Source organism: Notolepis coatsorum (assembly GCF_963971535.1).
Source record: "Notolepis coatsorum genome assembly, chromosome: 2".
Classification (NCBI taxonomy): domain Eukaryota; kingdom Metazoa; phylum Chordata; class Actinopteri; order Aulopiformes; family Paralepididae; genus Notolepis; species Notolepis coatsorum.
The window spans coordinates 65,773,521-65,795,723 of record NC_140166.1 but is presented as its reverse complement, the minus strand read 5'-3'; the positions used below and the strand labels follow the sequence as shown (position 1 = coordinate 65,795,723).

General features: G+C 42.2%; 1 protein-coding gene across 1 annotated transcript in view; it reads right to left on the bottom strand.

Moving 5' to 3' along the window:
* Positions 1-22,203, bottom strand: part of LOC311223412 (CUB and sushi domain-containing protein 1) — a gene marked incomplete at both ends in the record, with an annotated part of 179,579 nt that overhangs the window by 64,456 nt on the left and 92,920 nt on the right. The window contains 6 exons of the mRNA XM_084308200.1: positions 1-137; positions 13,728-13,913; positions 14,614-14,790; positions 16,552-16,740; positions 18,499-18,672; positions 21,457-21,630. The exon at positions 1-137 is cut by the window's left edge and continues 40 nt beyond it. Of these exons, the coding sequence (XP_084164326.1) occupies positions 1-137; positions 13,728-13,913; positions 14,614-14,790; positions 16,552-16,740; positions 18,499-18,672; positions 21,457-21,630 (1,037 nt within the window). The remainder of the gene's footprint in view (positions 138-13,727; positions 13,914-14,613; positions 14,791-16,551; positions 16,741-18,498; positions 18,673-21,456; positions 21,631-22,203) is intronic.

The window sequence follows — 22,203 nt, the reverse complement described above, 5'->3', positions numbered from 1 at the left end:
GGTACAGTGTCTGGTGGTCAGGCCGGACGTCTTGAAGCCTTCCCAGCACGCGTAGGCCACTGAGCTGCCAAAGGTGATGCCGTCGCTGAAGACTATTCGACCGAACGCCGGGGTGCCCGGGTTACCACAGGACACCGCTGGAAGACATCACCGGAAAACGTCATGTTTATATATCATAATATTTATTAGGGATGGGACTTTTCGAAAGTGCTATTTGAAAATGCGTGTTTCCAAAAAATTGTATATAAAAAAGTATTACATATATTAAATAAAAAAAAAATATTGCTGACCGACAATAAATCAAAATGACACCATTCACCATCGTAGCCTATAATAACAGCATTGCATTGGCCTATCAACCGGCTTTAATAAACAAACAGAAACAGCTGTTTCTTATATGCTGTAATATCCTTTTGAACCAATGACTGTAGGCTGAAGCGCAGAATGAATGTGTGGCCGGCACGGCACCGCCACCTGTGCATTTGAGAGTGATTGGTCTTGGCGCAGTGTGCATTAACTTAATTGGCAAATTGCCACCTGGTGTGTGGATAAAACTCATGCGTCAGACCTGTCTGGTGGGGTCAGCAATTTACATACGGCCTCACGATGCTCTAAAACTCTCCTGTTGAACAGGTTTCCAAAGACGTAACCCCCGATTTCTCAACTGGATCGACATTTTTAGTAGGGTTTATATGAGTTTGCTCCATTTGAAGCTCAGTGTGTCTTATTAATGGGATATGTAGTGGAAAATAAGTGGACATGTACTACACAAGACGTCAGGCATAATGGACCCAGGGTGTTTTTTCAGCCATACCAATTTTCTTTTGGAAATACTACCTATGGACTACTAACTACTACAGAAAAACGTGAGTAACACGTTTTTCTACAACTCAAGTTCAGACCTATGTTACTCTATTTCATTAGCACTAAAAGTGAATTCTCTTTATTGTATCAGAAACTTCCGGATGTCATCTTTCAAAAGAGACCAGGCTCATGCATGTGCTATACGTATAAAGTATAGTATTTTGGTTTGAAAAAGAAGTATGCAGTCCTCAAGTTCAAGTAAAACTAAAAATTGCCACTTTTGGGAGCACCTGTTAAGAGGTTAAGCGTTACAGAATTGTGGCATTAATCATTATAAGTGAAGAAAGTAGTGGAACGCGCTCACCTCACTTGACTTGACACTGGGTGCTGTAACCTCTGATACTATATATAAAAAAAATAGGGAAACAAGTCCAGGCTTTTGTCAAATGCATTGGGCAGCCTGAAATCATGACATTTCGGTGTGAACACACTGTTGTGTTCTGTAATGCATGTGAAAGCTGTACTTCCCAAGAGTCTCCACTATGGGGCGTAGTTGATACAATGCCATGTTATGCCTACAGGAAGTGAGAAGAAGAGTACACGTTGCTTGATGATTTTTTGTAAGAAGAAGAGTCCTTCCTTGCTAGGACAGAATGTACCCTGCTGTAACCTACCATGCTAACCTGCTTGACTAAAAGGCTAAAAGAGTAACCTGCTTCCTGAGTCTTATTACTACACCTCTACCTACATACAAAATACTACGTACGTACTACATAACACACACCTTCTTCAGAAAATGGCTTGCATCTTTAATCATTATGCCATTAAGCATTATGGTGTTTTGGCATTGAGCGTTATGGCATTACTGGGGTATATCGTCGAGGAGGTGTTACCTGTTCACACAGAACAATGTCAATCTGCCAACAGAGAAAGACGTTTGCTGGCTCCTCCAGAGAGAATAATGTGGTGATGGAAGCTAATTTGAAGGCCACACTCAAGAGAGGTAGACTTTGTTTCCACCACAGCTGACACCTGGATAACTAACAACAGAAGTCGGAGGAGGGGGGTGTAATCGAAAGTAATGAGTAACGTAATAAGTAACGTGACTAATTACTTTGATACAAAGTAATCAGTAAAGTGATTCTGATTCTTTTTTAAAGGAATCATCCACAAGAAAGCTGCATCCACAAGAAACGGACAGTTAAAAAGGCCTCCCAAATAGTTGTAGATAACACACACACCCTTCACACCCATTACAAACTAATGCCCTCAGGCTGTCGATACAGAGCTTCATCACTGAACAAAAGGGGCTTAGGTAGCTTCGTGCCAACCTCCATCAGACTGCTGAACACCTAGGTCTGGTGGAGGCCGGACATTTACAAAATGTAAAAGTATTTAGGCAAAATGTAAAAGTATTTAAATAATATCAGCTGCATAAGTGTATTAAGTTTAATGTCAATGACTTATGGAGTGGGAGATACCACCATCTGGCCGACATAGATGATTACCGTAGGAATTTGGTTGGTCTAGGTCTTGGACTTATGGGTAGTGGGCCTTAGGCTCTATTGGCACTGGACTAGTATTACCTGGGGACCTCTAGTCATTTGTAATAATTGCAGAGGTCGTCTGTGATCTGTATTGTAAATGGTGCATTTATATAACAGCTGTTATCCAAAGCGCTTTACAATTTGTTCCTCACAATTTTTACCCGTTCACTCACACATTCACACGCCGACGGCGGAGGCAACCGTGCGAGGTGCCAACTAGGGATGCTCGATATTGGCTTTTTTACCGATACCGATATACCGATATTGTCCAACTCTTAATTTCCGATACCGATATCAACTGATATCAACCGATACCGATATATGCAGGGTTTCCCCCCCCAAAAAACTGAATAATTTCAGGTAATTAACATTACATATCTCTTGTTGTGGAATTAACACAACATTATGCATACTTTTGACAATAAATAAAATCTGAATTTGTTCTTACTTGCTTGCCTGGGTAAATAAAGGTTGTAGAAATGTAAAAAAAATAAATAAAAAAAAATAAAAATTGAAAAACGATACAGATATTTTCCGATATCACATTTTGATAATATCGGACATCCCTAGTGCCAACCTGCTCATCGGGAGCAGTTAAGGGTTAAGTGTCTCGCTCAAGGACACATCGACACGTTGCCCGGGAGAAGCGGGAATCAAACCGGAAACCTCCGGATTACCAGACGACTGCTCTACCTCCCGAGCCACTGTCGTATTCTGTGCAAATCTGCCATGTCTGTAATTTGTAAAGTGAAAAATTACACTGCAAAATACCTACCATATTTCGGCAAACATGGTCACCTGAATATTAGTCCTGTGTGTGAATCGGCATCTCAGTAATTTGAGGTTGTAATTTGTTCTTGGTAGTAGTAAAATCAATACAGGGAGATTTTAAAAGCATTTTCAGTGCAACCCTCAAATCAAACTGCGCCACCGTAGCATGGCGATCGATACGCCTACAGTTGCTTCTTGGAAGATCTATGTGTGTTATGTACTGCATAGGTGTACAGAGGGTACTGTAGCCTAACTGTTATCAAGTTCATTATTTTCCCCTGCTGGATTGTCCTAGATTTGATTTATCGTTGAAAAAATATTTACTGTAAGTACAGTACTCTGCATGATTTAATTTTTGCATCAGGCAGTGTATTTGGCCTTGTTATAAATTAGCTTGAGGTGCCATTTGAAACAATAATTAAACCAAAAAAAAAACGCACATCGGGAAATCACAGAGGTCGGGGGGGGGGGGGGTCGTTTTCTATTATACCATAGATCCCCACGTAATACTAGTCCTGTGTGAATAGAGTGGAGAAAATATGAATATGAATCCTAACACATGTAATGGCTTTCCAGCTATGGCGGTAGAGTTCTATCAGAGTGAGACCAGTATCTATGGAGATTCTATCACTGTTAGAAATGTCTGACTCTTAACCCTTTCACTGCCACACGACAGAAGGTTAACCCTTTACTATCACACAACCGACGGCAATGCTCCATCATTTTAGCATCATTAGCTCCGCATCCGCAGAGCTAATGATGCTAATGATGGAGCATCGCCGTCGGTTGTGTGATAGTAAAGGGTTAACCTTCTGTATTGTCACAGTGAAAGGGTTAACCGGCTGTCGTGTGGCAGTGAAAGGGTTAACCACTAAACCCGGAACAGACTCGAGTGCAATGTGCATTATGACCGATAGGGTACACAGACCCTATAAAAGGTTGTGTTCACATTTTATATTCATATAAAAAAAAATGTATTACCTGTATTTATATTTATTACCCTGCCCATACCTGTACCTCCCATCCCCCTCCCCCGTGCTGCTACAGTATGTCGGGGATCGATAAAAGGAATATCTTATCTTATCAGAGAGAGACCAGTATCTATGGAGGTAGTGTTCAGAGAGAGACCAGTATCTATGGAGGTAGTGTTCAGAGAGAGATACCAGTATCTATGGAGGTAGTGTTCAGAGAGAGACCAGTATCTATGGAGGTAGTGTTCAGAGAGAGACCAGTATCTATGGAGGTAGTGTTCAGAGAGAGAGAGACCAGTATCTATGGAGGTAGTGTTCAGAGAGAGACCAGTATCTATGGAGGTAGTGTTCAGAGAGAGACCAGTATCTATGGAGGTAGTGTTCAGAGAGAGAGAGACCAGTATCTATGGAGGTAGTGTTCAGAGAGAGACCAGTATCTATGGAGGTAGTGTTCAGAGTGAGATCAGTATCTATGGAGGTAGTGTTCAGAGAGAGGGATCAGTATCTATGGAGGTAGTGTTCAGAGAGAGAGACCAGTATCTATGGAGGTAGTGTTCAGAGAGAGAGACCAGTATCTATGGAGGTAGTGTTCAGAGAGAGACCAGTATCTATGGAGGTAGTGTTCAGAGAGAGACCAGTATCTATGGAGGTAGTATTCAGAGAGAGAGACTAGTATCTATGGAGGTAGTGTTCAGAGAGAGAGACCAGTATCTATGGAGGTAGTGTTCAGAAAGAGACCAGTATCTATGGAGGTAGTGTTCAGAGAGAGACCAGTATCTATGGAGGTATTGTTCAGATAGAGAGAGACCAGTATCTATGGAGGTAGTGTTCAGAGTGAGATCAGTATCTATGGAGGTAGTGTTCAGAGAGAGAGAGACCAGTATATATGGAGGTAGTGTTCAGAGAGAGACCAGTATCTATGGAGGTAGTGTTCAGAGAGAGACCAGTATCTATGGAGGTAGTGTTCAGATAGAGAGAGACCAGTATCTATGGAGGTAGTGTTCAGAGTGAGATCAGTATCTATGGAGGTAGTGTTCAGAGAGAGAGAGACCAGTATCTATGGAGGTAGTGTTCAGAGAGAGAGATCAGTATCTATGGAGGTAGTGTTCAGAGAGAGAGAGACCAGTATCTATGGAGGTAGTGTTCAGAGAGAGAGAGACCAGTATCTATGGAGATAGTGTTCAGAGAGAGAGACCAGTATCTATGGAGGTAGTGTTCAGAGAGAGATATACCAGTATCTATGGAGGTAGTGTTCAGAGAGAGAGACCAGTATCTATGGAGGTAGTGTTCAGAGAGAGACCAGTATCTATGGAGGTAGTGTTCAGAGAGAGAGATACCAGTATCTATGGATGTAGTGTTCAGAGAGAGACCAGTATCTATGGAGGTAGTGTTCAGAGAGAGAGATACCAGTATCTATGGAGGTAGTGTTCAGAGAGAGAGATCTGTATCTATGGAGGTAGTTCAAGTTTCAAGTTTCTTTAATAGTTGTCATACAGAAGTACAGAATACTTTTATACAAAATGCTTCTTACTGTTTCGCTCCAGAGACTGTGCTAGACAAGATAGTATGAAATAAAAATAAAAATAGTATAGCATGTAAAATAGAAGTGAAAATAGAGGTACAATGTTCGATGCAGAATAGAAGTAACTGAGTTACCATACAATATACAATATACTATGCAATGTACTAATATACAATACTATATAGTGCAGAGCAGAAATGGGATGAGGTACAATTTAGGTACAATTTACAGTAAGGTGTGCGAGTTGTAGTGCAAATCCTTTACCAATAAATATAAAGTGTAAAGTGTGTTTAGGTGTTCTAAAGTGTGTAAAGTGGGTGCTGCAGTGAGTTGCCCGTTTAAAGTGAGTGTGTGCGTGTGGATGTGTGTGCTGTGTGCATTTGATGGTTGCTGCATAGTGTTTATTGTTCGTTGAGCAGCCTGATGGCCTGGGGATAGAAGCTCCTTCTGAGTCTTTCTGTGCTCGCCTTAAGACTCCGGTATCGCTTGCCGGACCGCAGCAGTTCAAAGAGTGTTCAGAGAGAGAGACCAGTATCTATGGAGGTAGTGTTCAGAGAGAGATACCAGTATCTATGGAGGTAGTGTTCAGAGAGAGACCAGTATCTATGGAGGTAGTGTTCAGAGAGAGATACCAGTATCTATGGAGGTAGTGTTCAGAGAGAGACCAGTATCTATGGAGGTAGTGTTCAGAGATAGATCATTATCTATGGAGGCAGTGTTCTCTTTGGCCTGGCTGACCCATCCGTCTTGGGAGGCTGACACAGCACACCGACTTATTGGGCCTGACAGGCCTTCAGCACATCTCGCTAATAGGGCCGTGACAGCAGATGACAGGCATTAACAATCAAACACCTATTGATGGGCTTCATTAGTTAAAACCTTTTAGAACACACACACAGGGCCGTGCTTGTGTCTGTGTGTGTGTTTGTGTGTGAGAGAGAGCAAAAGAGACAAAGAGGGTGAATTATTATGATATGCCACTGCCTGTGTGTGTGTGTGTACGCGTGTGTGCGTGTGCGTGTGTTTGTGTGTGTGTGTGTGTGTGTGTGTGTGTGCGTGCGTGGTGTGTGTGCGCACGCATGCTTGTGTTCGCGTATGTGTCAGAGATGGATGTTTTATTTCTCTGTATCAGCTTTAAAACACAATTAGCGTAATGAGAACCAATACACACACACACACACACACACACACACACACACACACACACACACAAGACACATGCACATGGAGACATATATCACAGACACAGGTGCACGCACACACACACATTCTCACTTCTGTGTGAAAGCAGCTAGCTATTGATAGGCACGCTTGAGCGCACAGACACACACACATTCTCACTTCTGTGTGAAAGCAGCAAAATATTGATAGGCTAGATATTGATAGGCACGCTCGCGCAAGCGCACACACACACATGCACACACACACGCACACACTACACACACACACACACACACACACACACACTTGAGGGTGAAACCTAGCCATCTATATTGACGGTAGTAAATTAAAGTGTTGGGGATGGATTAGCTGATTAATTAGGCAGACGCACAGTAGAGTGATGGATGTGAGGTTACTATGGAAATACATCACTTCTGTCTGATTAAAACTCAACATTTCCTCAACAGGAGTCTCTTCAGGAAATTAACTCTTTCACTACCACACTACAGAACGTTAACCCTTTCACTACCACACCACATACGGTTAACCGTCTGTAGTGTGGTAGTGAAAGGGCTAACCTTCTGTAGTTTCGCAGTGAAAGGGTTAACCGTCGGTAGTGTGGTAGTGAAAGGGTTAACCGTCGGTAGTGTGGTAGTGAAAGGGTTAACCATCTGTATCATGGTAGTGGAAGGGTTATCCGTATGTAGTGTGGTAGTGAAAGGGTTAATCATTATGTAGTGTGGTAGTGAAAGGGTTAACTGTCTATAGTGTGGTAGTGAAAGGTTAACCTTCAGTAGCGTGGTACTGAACGGGTTAACCGTCTGTGGTGTGGTAGTGGAAGGGTTAACCGTCGGTAGTGTGGTAGTGAAAGGGTTAACTGTATGTAGTGTGGTAGTGAAAGATTAACCTTCTGTAGTGTGGTAGTGAAAGGGTTAACCTTATGTACTATGGTAGTGAAATTGTTAACTGTATGTAGTGTGGTAGTGAACGGGTTAACCGTCTGTAGCATGGTAGTGAAAGGGTTAACCTTCTATAGTGTGATATTGAAAGGGTTAACCTTCTGTACTATGGTAGTGAAAGGGTTAACTGTCTGTAGCATGGTAGTGAAAGGGTTAAACAGCATTTGTATGCGTGCCTCCTTCTGACCCTTGTCAGTAAACTGTTTAAATAGCCAAAATAAAGGTATTCAAAATGATCCTCAATCCAAACAATTATCACTTATAATACAAATATCCATGTAAACAAATATATATATATATGTTAACACAATGGGGACGAACAACGGATATATACGTGTTTCGATTCCACCCGTTGTTGACAGAAGCACGGATATATCCGTGGCAAGTTGTTTTGGCTTTTATTCCATTTTAATAACCTACCGGTATTCAAGGTCGCCGGGCTGCACTGCAGATGTACCCTACTCTTTGAATTCGAGAAAGTGCAATACCGGCCAGATCCTCTTAGGGGCGCTATCGCGATAATGCAGTGTGCCCTGTGGCTGAACGGAGCATTATTTTTTTTTACTTTCAATGGAGTGTTCAGTTAGCTGGATTCTGGATGTGCAGCATGTAGCTTGGATTACGTTTTGGATTGCGGATTTCACTATGCAATAAGAGGATTTATCATCAGCCAATGGACATATCGATCTACCAGATGGCGATCGATAACGGGGAAATACTCAGGGGGATCCAACCGGCAAATTTTTTTTTTCCACGTAAGTTACAGCCCGATCGAGCCTTGTTATGATACGATACGATACGATCGGCCTATGTGGCTACTTAGACGAACACGGTTATTGGTAATCAATAAGAAGAAACAACGTCCCCTGCCCCCCCCCCCCCCCCCCCCCTTTCATGCATACATGCTTGAGGATCGTGCCGATCATATGCAGTTTGAGTTTTAACTGTAGCATGCCATTGGATATAACGTTAGTATCTATTAGCCCTTTATCTCACCTTCCAGGAAATATACTAGACCAAATGCCGTATAACGCTTATATTCACAGCGCTATAAAATGAGAACGTATTGACGAAAAAATTATTTCTTTAATCCATTTTGAAGGGACGGTTTATGGTCCCAATTGACAATGAGAATGGACAGATAGCAATAATATAAAGTATAGATTTAGCTCTACAAACAGCCCCACGTCTGTTTACATTTGCCGGTCCTCTAGAGATTTATTAGACGCATCCCAATGGCCCTGAATGTGTTAATAGAGAATAGTACCAGTATTTGTGCAACAACAACAACAACAACAACAACAACAACAACAACAACAACAACAACAACAACAACAACAACAACAACAACAACAACAACAACAACATTATCTCCTCAGCAGCGGGAGAGAATCTCTACTCCACAGATGTACCTCTTTCTCAGACATGACAACTTGACAGCATGGTATTCATGATTACAATCATGGCCTTGGCATAACAACCATTTATGATGATTGTATGTTAGTCAGGCTATTACATTGAGTGAATAGTATACATCTACATCTGAATCACTCCTAGTATTGACTCCCATCAGGGCCGGACCTAGCACATTTGGGGCCCCAGGCAAGCTACACAACTATATTATAAATAATATTGTAAATATTATATTCACTTTCCATGGTGTTTTGTAGTGAACTGTTCTCAGACACAGCATCTGTCTACCAGTCATCTGCACAGCAGCTCCCCTGAAATACTGCAAGAGCACCACCGTCCATCTACACACACACACACACACACACACACACACACACACACACACACACACACACACACACACACACACACACACACACACACACACACACACACACACACACACACACACACACACACACACACACACACACACACACACACACACACACACACACACACACACACACACACACACACACACACATACACACACACACACACAAAGAAAAACACTCACACACACCCACACACACAGACACACACACAAAGACAAACACTTACACACACACACACACACACAAATACACACACACACACACAGAGACACACAGATACACACACACACACACACAGACAAACACTCACACACACACACACACACACACACAAAGACAAACACTTACACACACACACACAAATACACACACAGAGACACACAGAGACACACAGAGAGACACACACACACACACACACACACAGACAAACACTCACACACACACACACCCACACATACTCACACACACAGATACACACACACACACACACACATACACACACACACACACACACACACACACACACACATATACACACACACACACACACACACACACACACACACACACACACACACACACACACACACACACACACACACAAAATACACACACACACTCCATCAGCCAGGCCAGAGTTTGATAATCAAACTCATTGATCAACTGTCAGATTGCCACTAAACCCCGGACTGGACTCGACTGCTCCGGACTGGATGGGACTATAATGGATTAGGTGGTGATCAGACTGGAAACGTGAAGCTGTGGTCTGTGGCTACACAGCTGTTTTTCCGCGGACGCACACATGTTGTCTATGGTTACATATCTATTTTATGTGGTTCCAGAGCAAACGCAAAGGTACATAACAGGTTCAGCGCTTCATGGCTAGGGTGGTTTCATAACAACATTCCCTGTAACAAATAAAGGACATGACCATGTCAGGTAAAGGAGATAGTAACTGAAGTGTATTTGTTCTTAAAAGAACACACTAACATTTGGGTAAATTAGCTTACTGTCTTCTCCAGAGAGAGACAAAAATACCGGTTTCCTCTCTGTTCGTCCAGTAGAAAGCTATCTTGCTGCATGTTAGCCTAGCTTAGCACAATGAATGGAAGCGGACATGACCGGTTAGCCTAGGCCAGGGCTATTCAACTGGCGGGATGATTCTGACCGGCCCGCCAAAGATTACATGATAATAAAAAAAAATATATTAAAAAAAAAAAAAAAAATCCTTTTTTTATATTTTATTTTTATTTTTTTACTTTTTTATTTTCGTGTCAACGTTAACACGCACAATTGAGCCAAAAGTCACTCAATTAATGACATATTTCATTGATAAATTGAGGGAAAACATTGCAAGTCGATTTGATGAATTTGACATGTCCAGAGAATTGATGCATTTTGTGAGCAACCCATTTGCCAATGTAGCTGCTATTTCCACAAAAGGACAAGAGTTCCTTGCATCACTTCACATTGATGAAGGTCTCCTGCAACTTGAAATAATTGACATGCAAGCATCATCTGCTCTGAAGCAGGCACTTGAGAATGAATCCACCACAACATTTTGGATAAAGTGTATTCATGTCAAGACATTCCCCAAAATAAAAACGCTGGCAATATCTGTGCTAACAATGTTTGGCTCAACATACACCTGTGAATCCAGTTTCTCTCACATAATAATAATAATAATAATAATAATAATAATAATAATAATAATAATAATAATAATAATAATAATAATAATAATAATAATAATAATAATAATAATAATAATAATAATAATAATAATAATAATAATAATAATAATAATAATAATAATAATAATAATAATAATAATAATAATAATAAATCAAATTTATATAGCGCCTTTCATAGAACCCAAGGTCGCTTTACAATCAGGACAAAAAATAGGGCAAGGAAAGTAGGGGGGGAGGGGGAAGAGGGGATGAGGGAAAGTAGGGGATAATGGACCTAATTTAATCTAAAACTAACTGATGGGGAAAGCCTTGGTGAAGAGGTGTGTTTTTACAGCGGATTTGAAGGTGTCCAGGGTTGAGGTGTTGCGGATTTAATGCCATTAAAACAAGTAACGTGCCTCCTTGACAAATGAGCATTTGCATCACTGTTTGCGGGTATCCCTCACTTCCTATGAACCCTCTTTCTCTGCCATTGCCCAGTCAAAGAAGTGCAATCGCTCTCATTAGATGTGTGTATGTAGGCTAGGCCTGTCTGCCCCCCACCCCCCTGATGTTTGAGAGTTAAGAGTGGACAATAAGTGCTAATAAGATGCTGTGATTTGCTGTTGTTGCACAGACATGAAGCACTTTTTCATAAGCTCAGCTGCACTATAAATGTGTTTTTTTGTTCAAGTGTTGATGTTAGAATGTTCAGATGCACATCATGCACTTGTTTGTTTTTTATTTTATTTTTATATTGAAATGTTGAAGAGGAGATGTTGCAGTTGTTGCACAGTCATAAATGAAGCACTTTCTGCAGGAGATGTTGCAGATGTGGCACATAAATTAAGCACTTTTTTTGAAAAGTATACTACTTTTGCAATGTAGTTAAATAAAAGTTGTGAAAATGTGGTTGCGTGTTGTGTCAAGTGTACATATATTCATAGCACGGGGAGGCGCCGTGGCAGTCCGGCCCCTGGCGCCTTGGGTTTCTGACAATGTGGCCCCCTGAACAATTTAGTTGAATAGCCCTGGCCTAGGCATTGTCCAACTAACACCTTTCCCGAAGGCTAACCGGCCATGTCCGCTTCCATTCATTGTGCTAAGCATGTCCTTAATCCCTGTATGCAAATTCTTATAGATGTGTCCAAAGATGGCATCGCATTTGGTTCTGTGCGTTGAATGTGCATTTCCTCTTCTGAAAACATAACGTTACTTAATTGAATAAGGAATGCAAATATGTTCGCTAGCTTAGCAACTTTACCGGCGTATTTTCATTCATAGCTGAGTACTGTATGTCACCGAAAGTGAGGCACAGAGGCAGAAGTGGCAATTTTTCAATGTAAAAGAAAACAGCTTTTGCGCGACGGAGAAATGCAATTTCAATTGTGACGGAGAGAATATGTCTGGTGGCCATATTATATACTGTATAGCTAACTTGAATAAACAAGTCTCTCTCTCTCTCTCTCTCTCTCTCGCTCAGTAATAGCGAGAGACAACTAGGACAGTTCTAACTTACAACAACAAGTTCAACATGATATCTCTTCACCTCATCGTTAACCCAGGGTGCCAACACGTTTGTTACAATGGCATCACATTTTGTTCTGTGCGTTGAATGTGCATTTCCTCTTTTGCGCGACGGAGAAATGTGATTTCAATTGTGACAGAGAGAATATGTCTAGTGGCCATATTATATACTGTATAGCTAACTTGAATAAACAAGTCTCTCTCTCTCTCTCTCTCTCGCTCAGTAATAGTCAGTCTCGCGGCATGCCAATGTTGACAGTGGCTCGCCTGTTATCAACACAAAGGCACGCAGTGATTAGGACAGACAGCCGCCCGTCGACTTTGCGCCTCCTGGCGGCATAAAACAGAACAGCAACCTGGTTTCCTAATTAATTCCCATGCCGTTAGACCACCGTGCGCTCGTCACGGCAAAATGGTTAGGAAAACGAATGGCTGCATCTGTAGGCTAACATGCAGCCTAGATAGCTTTCTACTGAACGCACAGAGAGGAAACTGGTATCTATCTTCTTGTCTCTCTCTGGAGAAGACGATAAGGCGTGTTCTTTTAAGTCCTGTTCACTTGGTGCTTACTAAGCAACACACTTCCACTGAAAGCGTCACAAAAATGGCAATTAAAATATCGGCTAAATAAATACAATCTGACCGACACTGACTGTGCTATGTTGGCTGGTTGTCTGCCAGTATAATGTATCAGTCCATCCCTAGAATATACAGACTCACAGTTTTGAAAAAACTGAAGACGTGTCCGGCCCATGGGGACATTAACGTGTGTCGGGCCTTACAAATAAATTTGATTTGATTTGATAGAACCTCTAGGACCTAGGTACTCTATCATAGAGTCAGGTTTTAAATAAAGTGTTATTGATGGCACCTCTAGGTTCTCTGTTATAGAGTCGGGTTTTAAATAAAGTGTTATTGATGGAACCTCTAGGTACTCCGTTGTAGGGTCAAGCTTCACAAGGTGTGGATGTCTAACGATTGATAGTTGCCACGGTTACCCACCTTGACAGACAGCCTGGGTGCCACCCCAGGTTCCATTGGGGAGGCAGGTCCTCTCTGCCGAGCCAATCAGGTTATAGCCCGCCTCACAGCTGAAACGCAATAGGCTCTTGGTTTTAAACTCCTCCCCTCCTAGCCGGGAACTGTGGGGGGGCATGCCGGGATCGCCACACACCCCTGGACTGACCCCTGGAAGAACACACACACACAATTACAATTACAATTACAATTATTGCTCACAAAACAATAGCATGTAGATCATGTGAACGTGAAACTTGAACATGTTCTACTGGGATAAAGTAGCTATCGTTTTTGTATTTTAATAAAAAGTAGGGCCGTCAAAATTAATGCTTTAACTTTGGAGATTAATTAAAATTATTTAAAGCATTAAAGTAAATTAATCTAGATTAATCTATGGAGTTAAAAGTGTTCAATTTCAGCCCCCCCCCCCCCCCGATATAAGAAATAGGTCTAGCTGAGTCAATGTTGATGGTTTTGTTGAACATTTGTATTTCACAGGAGAGAAACTATGTATTCAAAGAAAGCTATTAAAATAGTCTTTGAATCTAAATATACTTTCTTTGTGTTGATTTTACATTAATTCCATGATTTTTTTGTATCTATTGACAGCACTAATAAAAAGTACATGTCCCACCCTACAAGATGTATATAAGCAATAACTCAGTTATTTAGAAGAGAGGAAATGCGAGAAACATCTACAGAGGTAGCGATAAGGAAGCAGCTACTGTACCTCGCTGCTTGCTCACATCTGCACATCTGGAAGTACAGGGCCGCCCCTTGGCATAGACCCTCCTATATTTCGTGCCCTAGGTGAGATGTAGGGCAGCAAATGTATTATGCATGTGAATGCAGTGGCTGTACTTCTCACCGGTGCAGTAAGGTGGCGCTCCACTCCACTGCGCATCCTCCTGACAGTATCTGGTGGCGTTGCCCACCAGCACCCCCCCTGGGAGACATGAGTACTGCAGCACTGAGCTGTGGGTCCAACTGCGAGTCCCGGAGACCACCACGTTAGGAGGCACGCCGGGGTCCCCACAGGAGATAGCTACACACACACACACACACACACGCACACGCACACGCACACGCACACACACACACAAGACACATAAGTATATAATAAATAGTATACTTGACGAATGACATATAGACCAAGATGGCCACAAGAAAAAGAAAATACAATAAAACGTAATATAACACAAGCTGTAAGCAATGTATGTAACTAGGGATGCTCGATATTGGCTTTTTTACCGATACCGATATTCCGATATTGTCCAACTCTTAATTTTTCCGATACCGATATCAACCGATACCGATATCAACCGATACCGATATATGCAGGGTTTCCCCCCAAAAAAACTGAATAATTTCAGGTAACTAATAATTTCACTGGATGCATTCAAAAGGCTTTCTAAATGTAAGCATTATCTGTGCAAAATATGATAATTAAAAAAGTAAAAATTAACATTACATATCTCGAATTAAACCAACATGCATACTTTTGACAATAAATAAAATAAGAATTGGTTCTTACTTGCTTGCCTGGGTAAATAAAGGTTAAATAAATGTAAAAAAATATATATATATATATATATTGTTATTGTTATTGTTATTGTTATTGTTATTGTTTTTTTTGTTTTTTTTTTACCGATACCGATATTTTCCGATATCACATTTTACTGCCGATATCGGCCGATAATATCGGTCGGCCGATAATATCGGACATCCCTATATGTAACCAAGGAAACAAGAGGAATTCATATACAATTATATAGGATATAGTGTGTTTTGTCTCAAGTGCCATGCTTTCTCCAAAAATCCTGCAAAACTGAAGATGTCCTCCACAAAAAAACAAACTCAACATACAACTCTCAGACTGCTGAAACAAATCCGGATTTACAATTTGAATTTTCTCAAATAAAGCCCTCCTCAAAGCGGTGTACAAAGGGCAATAAAAAACAAAATGATATTCATCCTCCACCACTCCCAGATCACAGAGAACACACAACCGCTCCTCCTCAGGTTTACCTTGGAATCTACCCACTTCCACAGCCAATGGCAGGGTGCCAGCCCTCAACTGGGCACACAGAGACCTCCGTCTTCTCTTTAAGTTTAACATTACATAAGGTTCAGTAAAATACTCATTTTTAATTACAACATATTTTCTAAGTTTATATATATATCACCATCTCTCTCTATCTCTAACCATCTCTCTATATCTCTCTCCATATATCTCCCCCTCCCTGTTTCTCTCCCTCTCTGTCCTTCTCTCCCCACCTGTTTTCTCTGTGTATCTCTATCTATTGCTTTCTCCATCTTTCTGTCTCTATCTGTCTGCCACCCCCTCTCCCCCCCTCTCTCCCCACTCTCTCTCACCCCCTCTCCCCCTCTCTCTCTATTTTAATCTCTCTGTTTCTATCAAGCAGCAGTTCCCTGACAATAAAGCTTGTCGCCTCATGGGACACACACACACACACACACACACACACACACACACACACACACACACACACACACACACACACACACACACACACACACACACACACACACACACACACACACACACACACACACACACACACACACACACACACACACACACACACACACACACACACACACACACACACACACACACACACACACACACACACACACACACACACACACACACACACACACACACACACACACACACACACACACACACACACACAATGAACACAACAACAAAAATTCAGAAAGGCCCAACATAGAAATCTACCCAGGATTGGATATTCTCTCCCTTTGTCACTATACTTACCCAGGCAACGTGGAATTGGTCGGTCCCAGCGACCATCATGCTGGCAGGTGAGAAGGGCGGAGCCTAGCAGGTAGAAGCCTCGTTTACAGTGGATTACCACTGTGACGCCATAGCTGAAGACTTCTGGGTAACGTAGTCCTGACTGACGGACTCCATTCTCCACCTGGCCTGGGTCCGAACAGTTCACAACTAGAAGAGATGAGAACAGATGAGAACAGATGAGAACAGAACAGAACAGAACAGAACAGAACAGAACAGAACAGAACAGAACAGAACAGAACAGAACTTGTGATAACAGATCACAACAGAACAGATCCGAACAGAACAGAAAATAACAGAACATATTATAACAGAACAGAACAGAACAGCACAGCATAGCATAGAATAGAATAGAATAGAATAGAATAGAATAGAATAGAATAGAATAGAATAGAATAGAATAGAATAGAATAGAATAGAATAGAATAGAATAGAACAGAACTGATCATAACTGCTAAGCTCCAGGCCATCAGGGAAAACCCCTCCCACCCACTATACACAGACTTGGCTGACAGGAGGAGCATGTTATAGGCTCACACTACCTAAATGCAGCACTGAACGGCACAGAAAGTCCTTCATTCCAACAGCCATCATACTATACAATGCATCACTGTGCCTCACTGCATCACTGAGCACAGAGTGACTGTTACCATCTTCCTGGACTCACTTTTGAAACAGCACTGTGCATTATTACACCTACTGTAGACCTCAGTATATTTTTACTGTATTTATTTACTGTATATTTTATTCCATTTTTATTCTATTTTATTCTACTCTTATCTCAGGCAATTTGATTTGTATTGTTATTCTTATTCGTGACCTGTTCTGTCTAAATGTTTATAATGTTGAGCGATTTGCAGTGTCAAATTTCACTCGGGATAATAAAAGTATTTCTATTCTATTCTATTATATACTATAGAATAGAACAGAATAACATAATACAATAGAACAGAACAACATAGGATAGAACAGGATATAATAGAACAGATTGCAACAGAACAGTGTGTGTGTGTGTGTGCGTGCGTGCGTGCGTGCGTGCGTGCGTGTGTGTGTGTGTGTGTGTGTGTGTGTGTGTGTGTGTGTGTGTGTGTGTGTATCCATTACAGCGGTAACTAACTGCTGTTCTTAGTCAGTATGGCTCAGCCTTGGTGATAATGTAGGTTGACAGTGAGCCAATGCCATGGATCTGCAGTCGTGACTTGTATTTAAATCAGTCCAGGGTGGAGGGTGCAGACCCAGCTAAAGGCTGTAGCCACTGGTGTACATGATACAGATATCTGACTACTACTGTAGGGCTGCGCCCAAACGTTTGAACGTTCGGACCTTCATTCGTTACATTGGCATTTGAATCCTAACGAATGGGTTCGAACCTCCGCTTAAAAAAAATTATTAAAATGTTTTCTTTTTTTACACGGAAAATATATATCTGAATGTGATATATCAGAATATCACTGTAGTACTATGTTGTGTTTACAATCATTCGAAAGTCACACGCGGACACAGACACAACAACACAGTCTAGTCGATGATGAGGAGGAGTCACCGTCATACATTATCATCAGGAAACAAATCAATCATGCAAAAGAAGAGAGAGAGAGAGAGGGGGGGGGAGAGAGAGAGAGACAGAGAGAGATAACTGAACCCCCACTTCACAAGCTATTTAACATCCATCTGCTCCAGGGACTCCTCACTGTGCACTGTGTGTGCGTGCGTGTGTGTGTGTGTGTGTGTGTGTGTGCGCCATGTGTGTGTGAGTGTTAATGTGTGTGAGTTTTAATGTGTGTGTGTGTGTGTATCTGTACACCTGATTGTAAGGTATGTGCGTGCACCCGAGTTTGTGTGTGTGTATGTTTAAATATGTGTGTGTATATATGTGTGTGTGTGTGTGTGTGTGTGTGTGTCCTCTACCTCGGCAGACAGGCAAGGGGCTGCTCCACTGTCCGTTGAGACGACACTGAGCGCGTGTGTTACCATGGAGCATGTGACCACGGCTACAGGTGAAGTTGACAACATCGTTGAGGTTAAACTCGCTCCCATTGGTCCGTCCATTGGCTGGGTTACCAGGGTGACCACAGGTGATGGCTAGACGACAGGCAGGAGGGCGGACAGTCAGAATGATAAATAGACACACAACGCACGTTTTAATGAATTATTTACGAGCTCATAAATTACAAAAAGGCAACAAACGGATAGAAAAAGTCAATCAGATATTCAGAGACCCTTTCAGGTACATTCTGTATGCACTCAACCCTTTCAGTTACATATAATGTGCACTCAACTCTTTCAGTTACATATAATGTGCACTCAACCCTTTCAGTTACATTCTGTATGCACTCAACCCTTTCAGTTACATATAATGTGCACTCAACCCTTTCAGTTACATATAATGTGCACTCAACCCTTTCAGTTACATTCTGTATGCACTCAACCCTTTCAGTTACATATACTGCACACTCAACCCTTTCAGTTACATGCTGTATGCACTCAACCCTTTCAGTTACATATACTGCACACTCAACCCTTTCAGTTACATGCTGTATGCACTCAACCCTTTCAGTTACATATACTGCGCACAATGTTAAGATACTGACCTGTTGTATATGAATGCATCAGCACAAGGTCTCTGCATGTTAGATTATTATAATTTTTTTTATCTACTTTTTCTCCCATTTTCTATTTTTCTCCCATCCCCAATTTCGTATCGTCCAATTCTACCCTCCCCTGTCTCGACCGCTGTTAGGCCATGCCTCCCACAAGCCGGCTGCAGTGAGGACCAAGCCTTGCATCACGTGTCCCCTCCGGTACTCGAGGAGGTAGCCGTCGCATCTTTTCACCTGCACAGCGCGATCTCTCAGCGGCGAGGGTCTGCGTGGGGAGGGTCACGCCGCCCCCGTCGCTTCCTGATTCTGCTGCGCAGGCGCACCAACCGACCTGTAGGAGTCGCTGTCCACAACGTCCGATCCCCCACCCATCAGCTTCCCACCCCCTAACACTGCCAATTGTATTAGTATGAACGACCAGCCAAGCTGGTAGCAACGCGGAGAGCTGGGCTCGAACCCAGCGTCTCCTGCATTGGTGGTGAGCGCCTTGCCCACTACACCACCTAGCCGCCTGCATGTTAGATTATTATTGTAGTGTTTATCTCAGTCTAGAGAGCCCTCCCTCCTCACTTGTACACTGTGTTCCAGGGCAGGCTGGCCAGCTCGGCCTAAGTGTGGGCTCAGCTGGGTAAACCTCCCTCCTACCTAAGGCACACACACGGCTCACAGAGACCAGACTGTGACTGTAGCCTCAGATCTCAAGATGTATCTTTCTTTGCTGTTGGTCCCAAATGCTCAGAGAGAGAGAGAGAGAGATGGGAACGAGAGCGTTCATGTTCTCCGCTCCCTGCGCTCGGAAGAACCTGCAGAGGGACTTGAAACTGAAGGAGTCGGTGACTCCGTCTGGATTTAAATCACTCGTAGGTTCGATGGTGAATGAATGTATCGGTTGTTATATATTATTATGTACGCAGTATACAGTATGTTCATGTATGTACTGTGTGTATGTATGTTTGTATTAACACGTATCTTTTGAATGTATTCTGGTATTTTATAATATGTATATTTTTGTATTTTTTGTATGTTTGATTTTATAAAACAGGGGCAGTTCTCGATAAGCCTCTATAGGCTTCTAACTTCTCCTTCACAATGGTTATAACTTATTATGTATTGTTTTTACTTTTGTTTAACTGTGTTAATATATAAATACAAATACAAATAAAAATACCCGTCTCCCCTCTCCATGTTGTATGTTTCTCTTTTGTAATCAGTGTTGCCTGTAACTTTGTATGCTCCTGTCTTGGCCAGGTCGCAAAAGAGATCCTTGATCTCAAGGGATTGTCCACCTGGCTAAATACAGTTTAAATAAATAAAATACAAAAAAAAACGTTATTTCAATATCTGAAATGAAAAAAAACGAAGAGAAACGAACCTTGTACTATTGTGCACTCTTCCACTAAATAATCGTACTTGTCTATGTTACTACCTACTTTACTAAATTATGTTGATTGATTGATTGATTGAAAATTGTATTAACAGATTGCAGAAGAATGGGTACAATACAGTACGGCTCAATACACACAATTGTTAAGGGGATGCAGACCAGAGAAACACTTTCGTCTTGTTTACATCAAGGTCCCCCATTTTCAATTCATCATAACATGCATGACATACATGTCTCTACTGCTATGCACTCAACACTGCAGCGCCCACGTTTCAGCACTGTTTGATGAACACTGTTACTCAGCTGACAGAGTTGTACCCTAAGGCGGCTGGGTGGCGCAGCGGACATTGTGCTCGTCACCAACGCAAGAGACAACGGGTTCGAATCCGGCTGTCGGCGTTGCCTCCGGCTTGGGCCGGCCGTCATACTAACTCAATTGGCAGAGTCAGCGGGTGGGAAGTCGAAGGGTGGTAGTCTGGTCGTTGTGAACAGCGACTCCTACAGGTCGGTTGGGGCGCCTGCACAGCAATGTCAGGAAAATGGCGGGGGTAGTGTGAGCCTCCTACACGTTACTCCTCGCCAAATGAGAGTCCGCGCTGGCAGGTGAAAAGATGTGACAGGCTGCCTCAACATGTATCGGAGTGGACATGTGATGCAAGGCTTCTATCCTCCCTACAACCAGCCAGTGGGGGGCATATGCGAGCAACGATCAGGACAGGTGAGGGATAATTGGCACGAGAGGTAAATTGGGATGGGGAGGAAAATCACAGGAAAAAGTAGATAAAAAAAAGGAAAGTTGAGAGTTGTACCCTTCCTGCTGACTTGAACTTGTAAGTCACTTTGGATAAAAGCGCAATGTAAAAAAAAAAAAAATTTACTTACGGACACAGACAGGAGTGACTCCAGACCATCGGTGATCCTGCTGGCAGATTCTGACTGACGTCCCGATCAGCCGGTATCCCAGCATGCACTGGTACACCACCGTATCCCGGTAACTAGAACCATCTCCACTAATGTGACCGTTGACTATGGGATCTGGAGAGTCACAGTGGCCCGCTAGGATAGATAGATAGATATATATAGATAGATAGATAGATAGATAGATAGATAGATAGATAGATAGATAGATAGATAGATAGATAGATAGATAGATAGATAGATAGATAGATAGATAGATAGATAGATAGATAGATAGATAGATAGATAGATAGATAGATAGATAGATAGATAGATAGATAGATAGATAGATAGATAGATAGATAGATAGATAGATAGATAGATAGATAGATAGATAGATACAGACATTATGTATACATATACAGACAGACAGACAGACATGATGATGCTGATCGAGAGTCCTTGCTCGGTACAGTCCATGCTGTTCCTCACGCCTCATACTAGCTCTGGCACGTTGGTTATGCAAAGTCAATGGGGTCAAGCTCCTGTCTGTATACAAGCTGACAGATGCTCACTGAAATCTACTGTGTGCGCGGTGTGGGATCATTTCCAGTGAGCCTCAGTCAGCTCGTACAGACGGGAGCTTGACCCCAATGACTTTGCATTATCGTGTGGCTAATTAGTCGGAGCTAGTATGAAGAACAGCATGGATCGTGCATGGAGAAAGGAAGC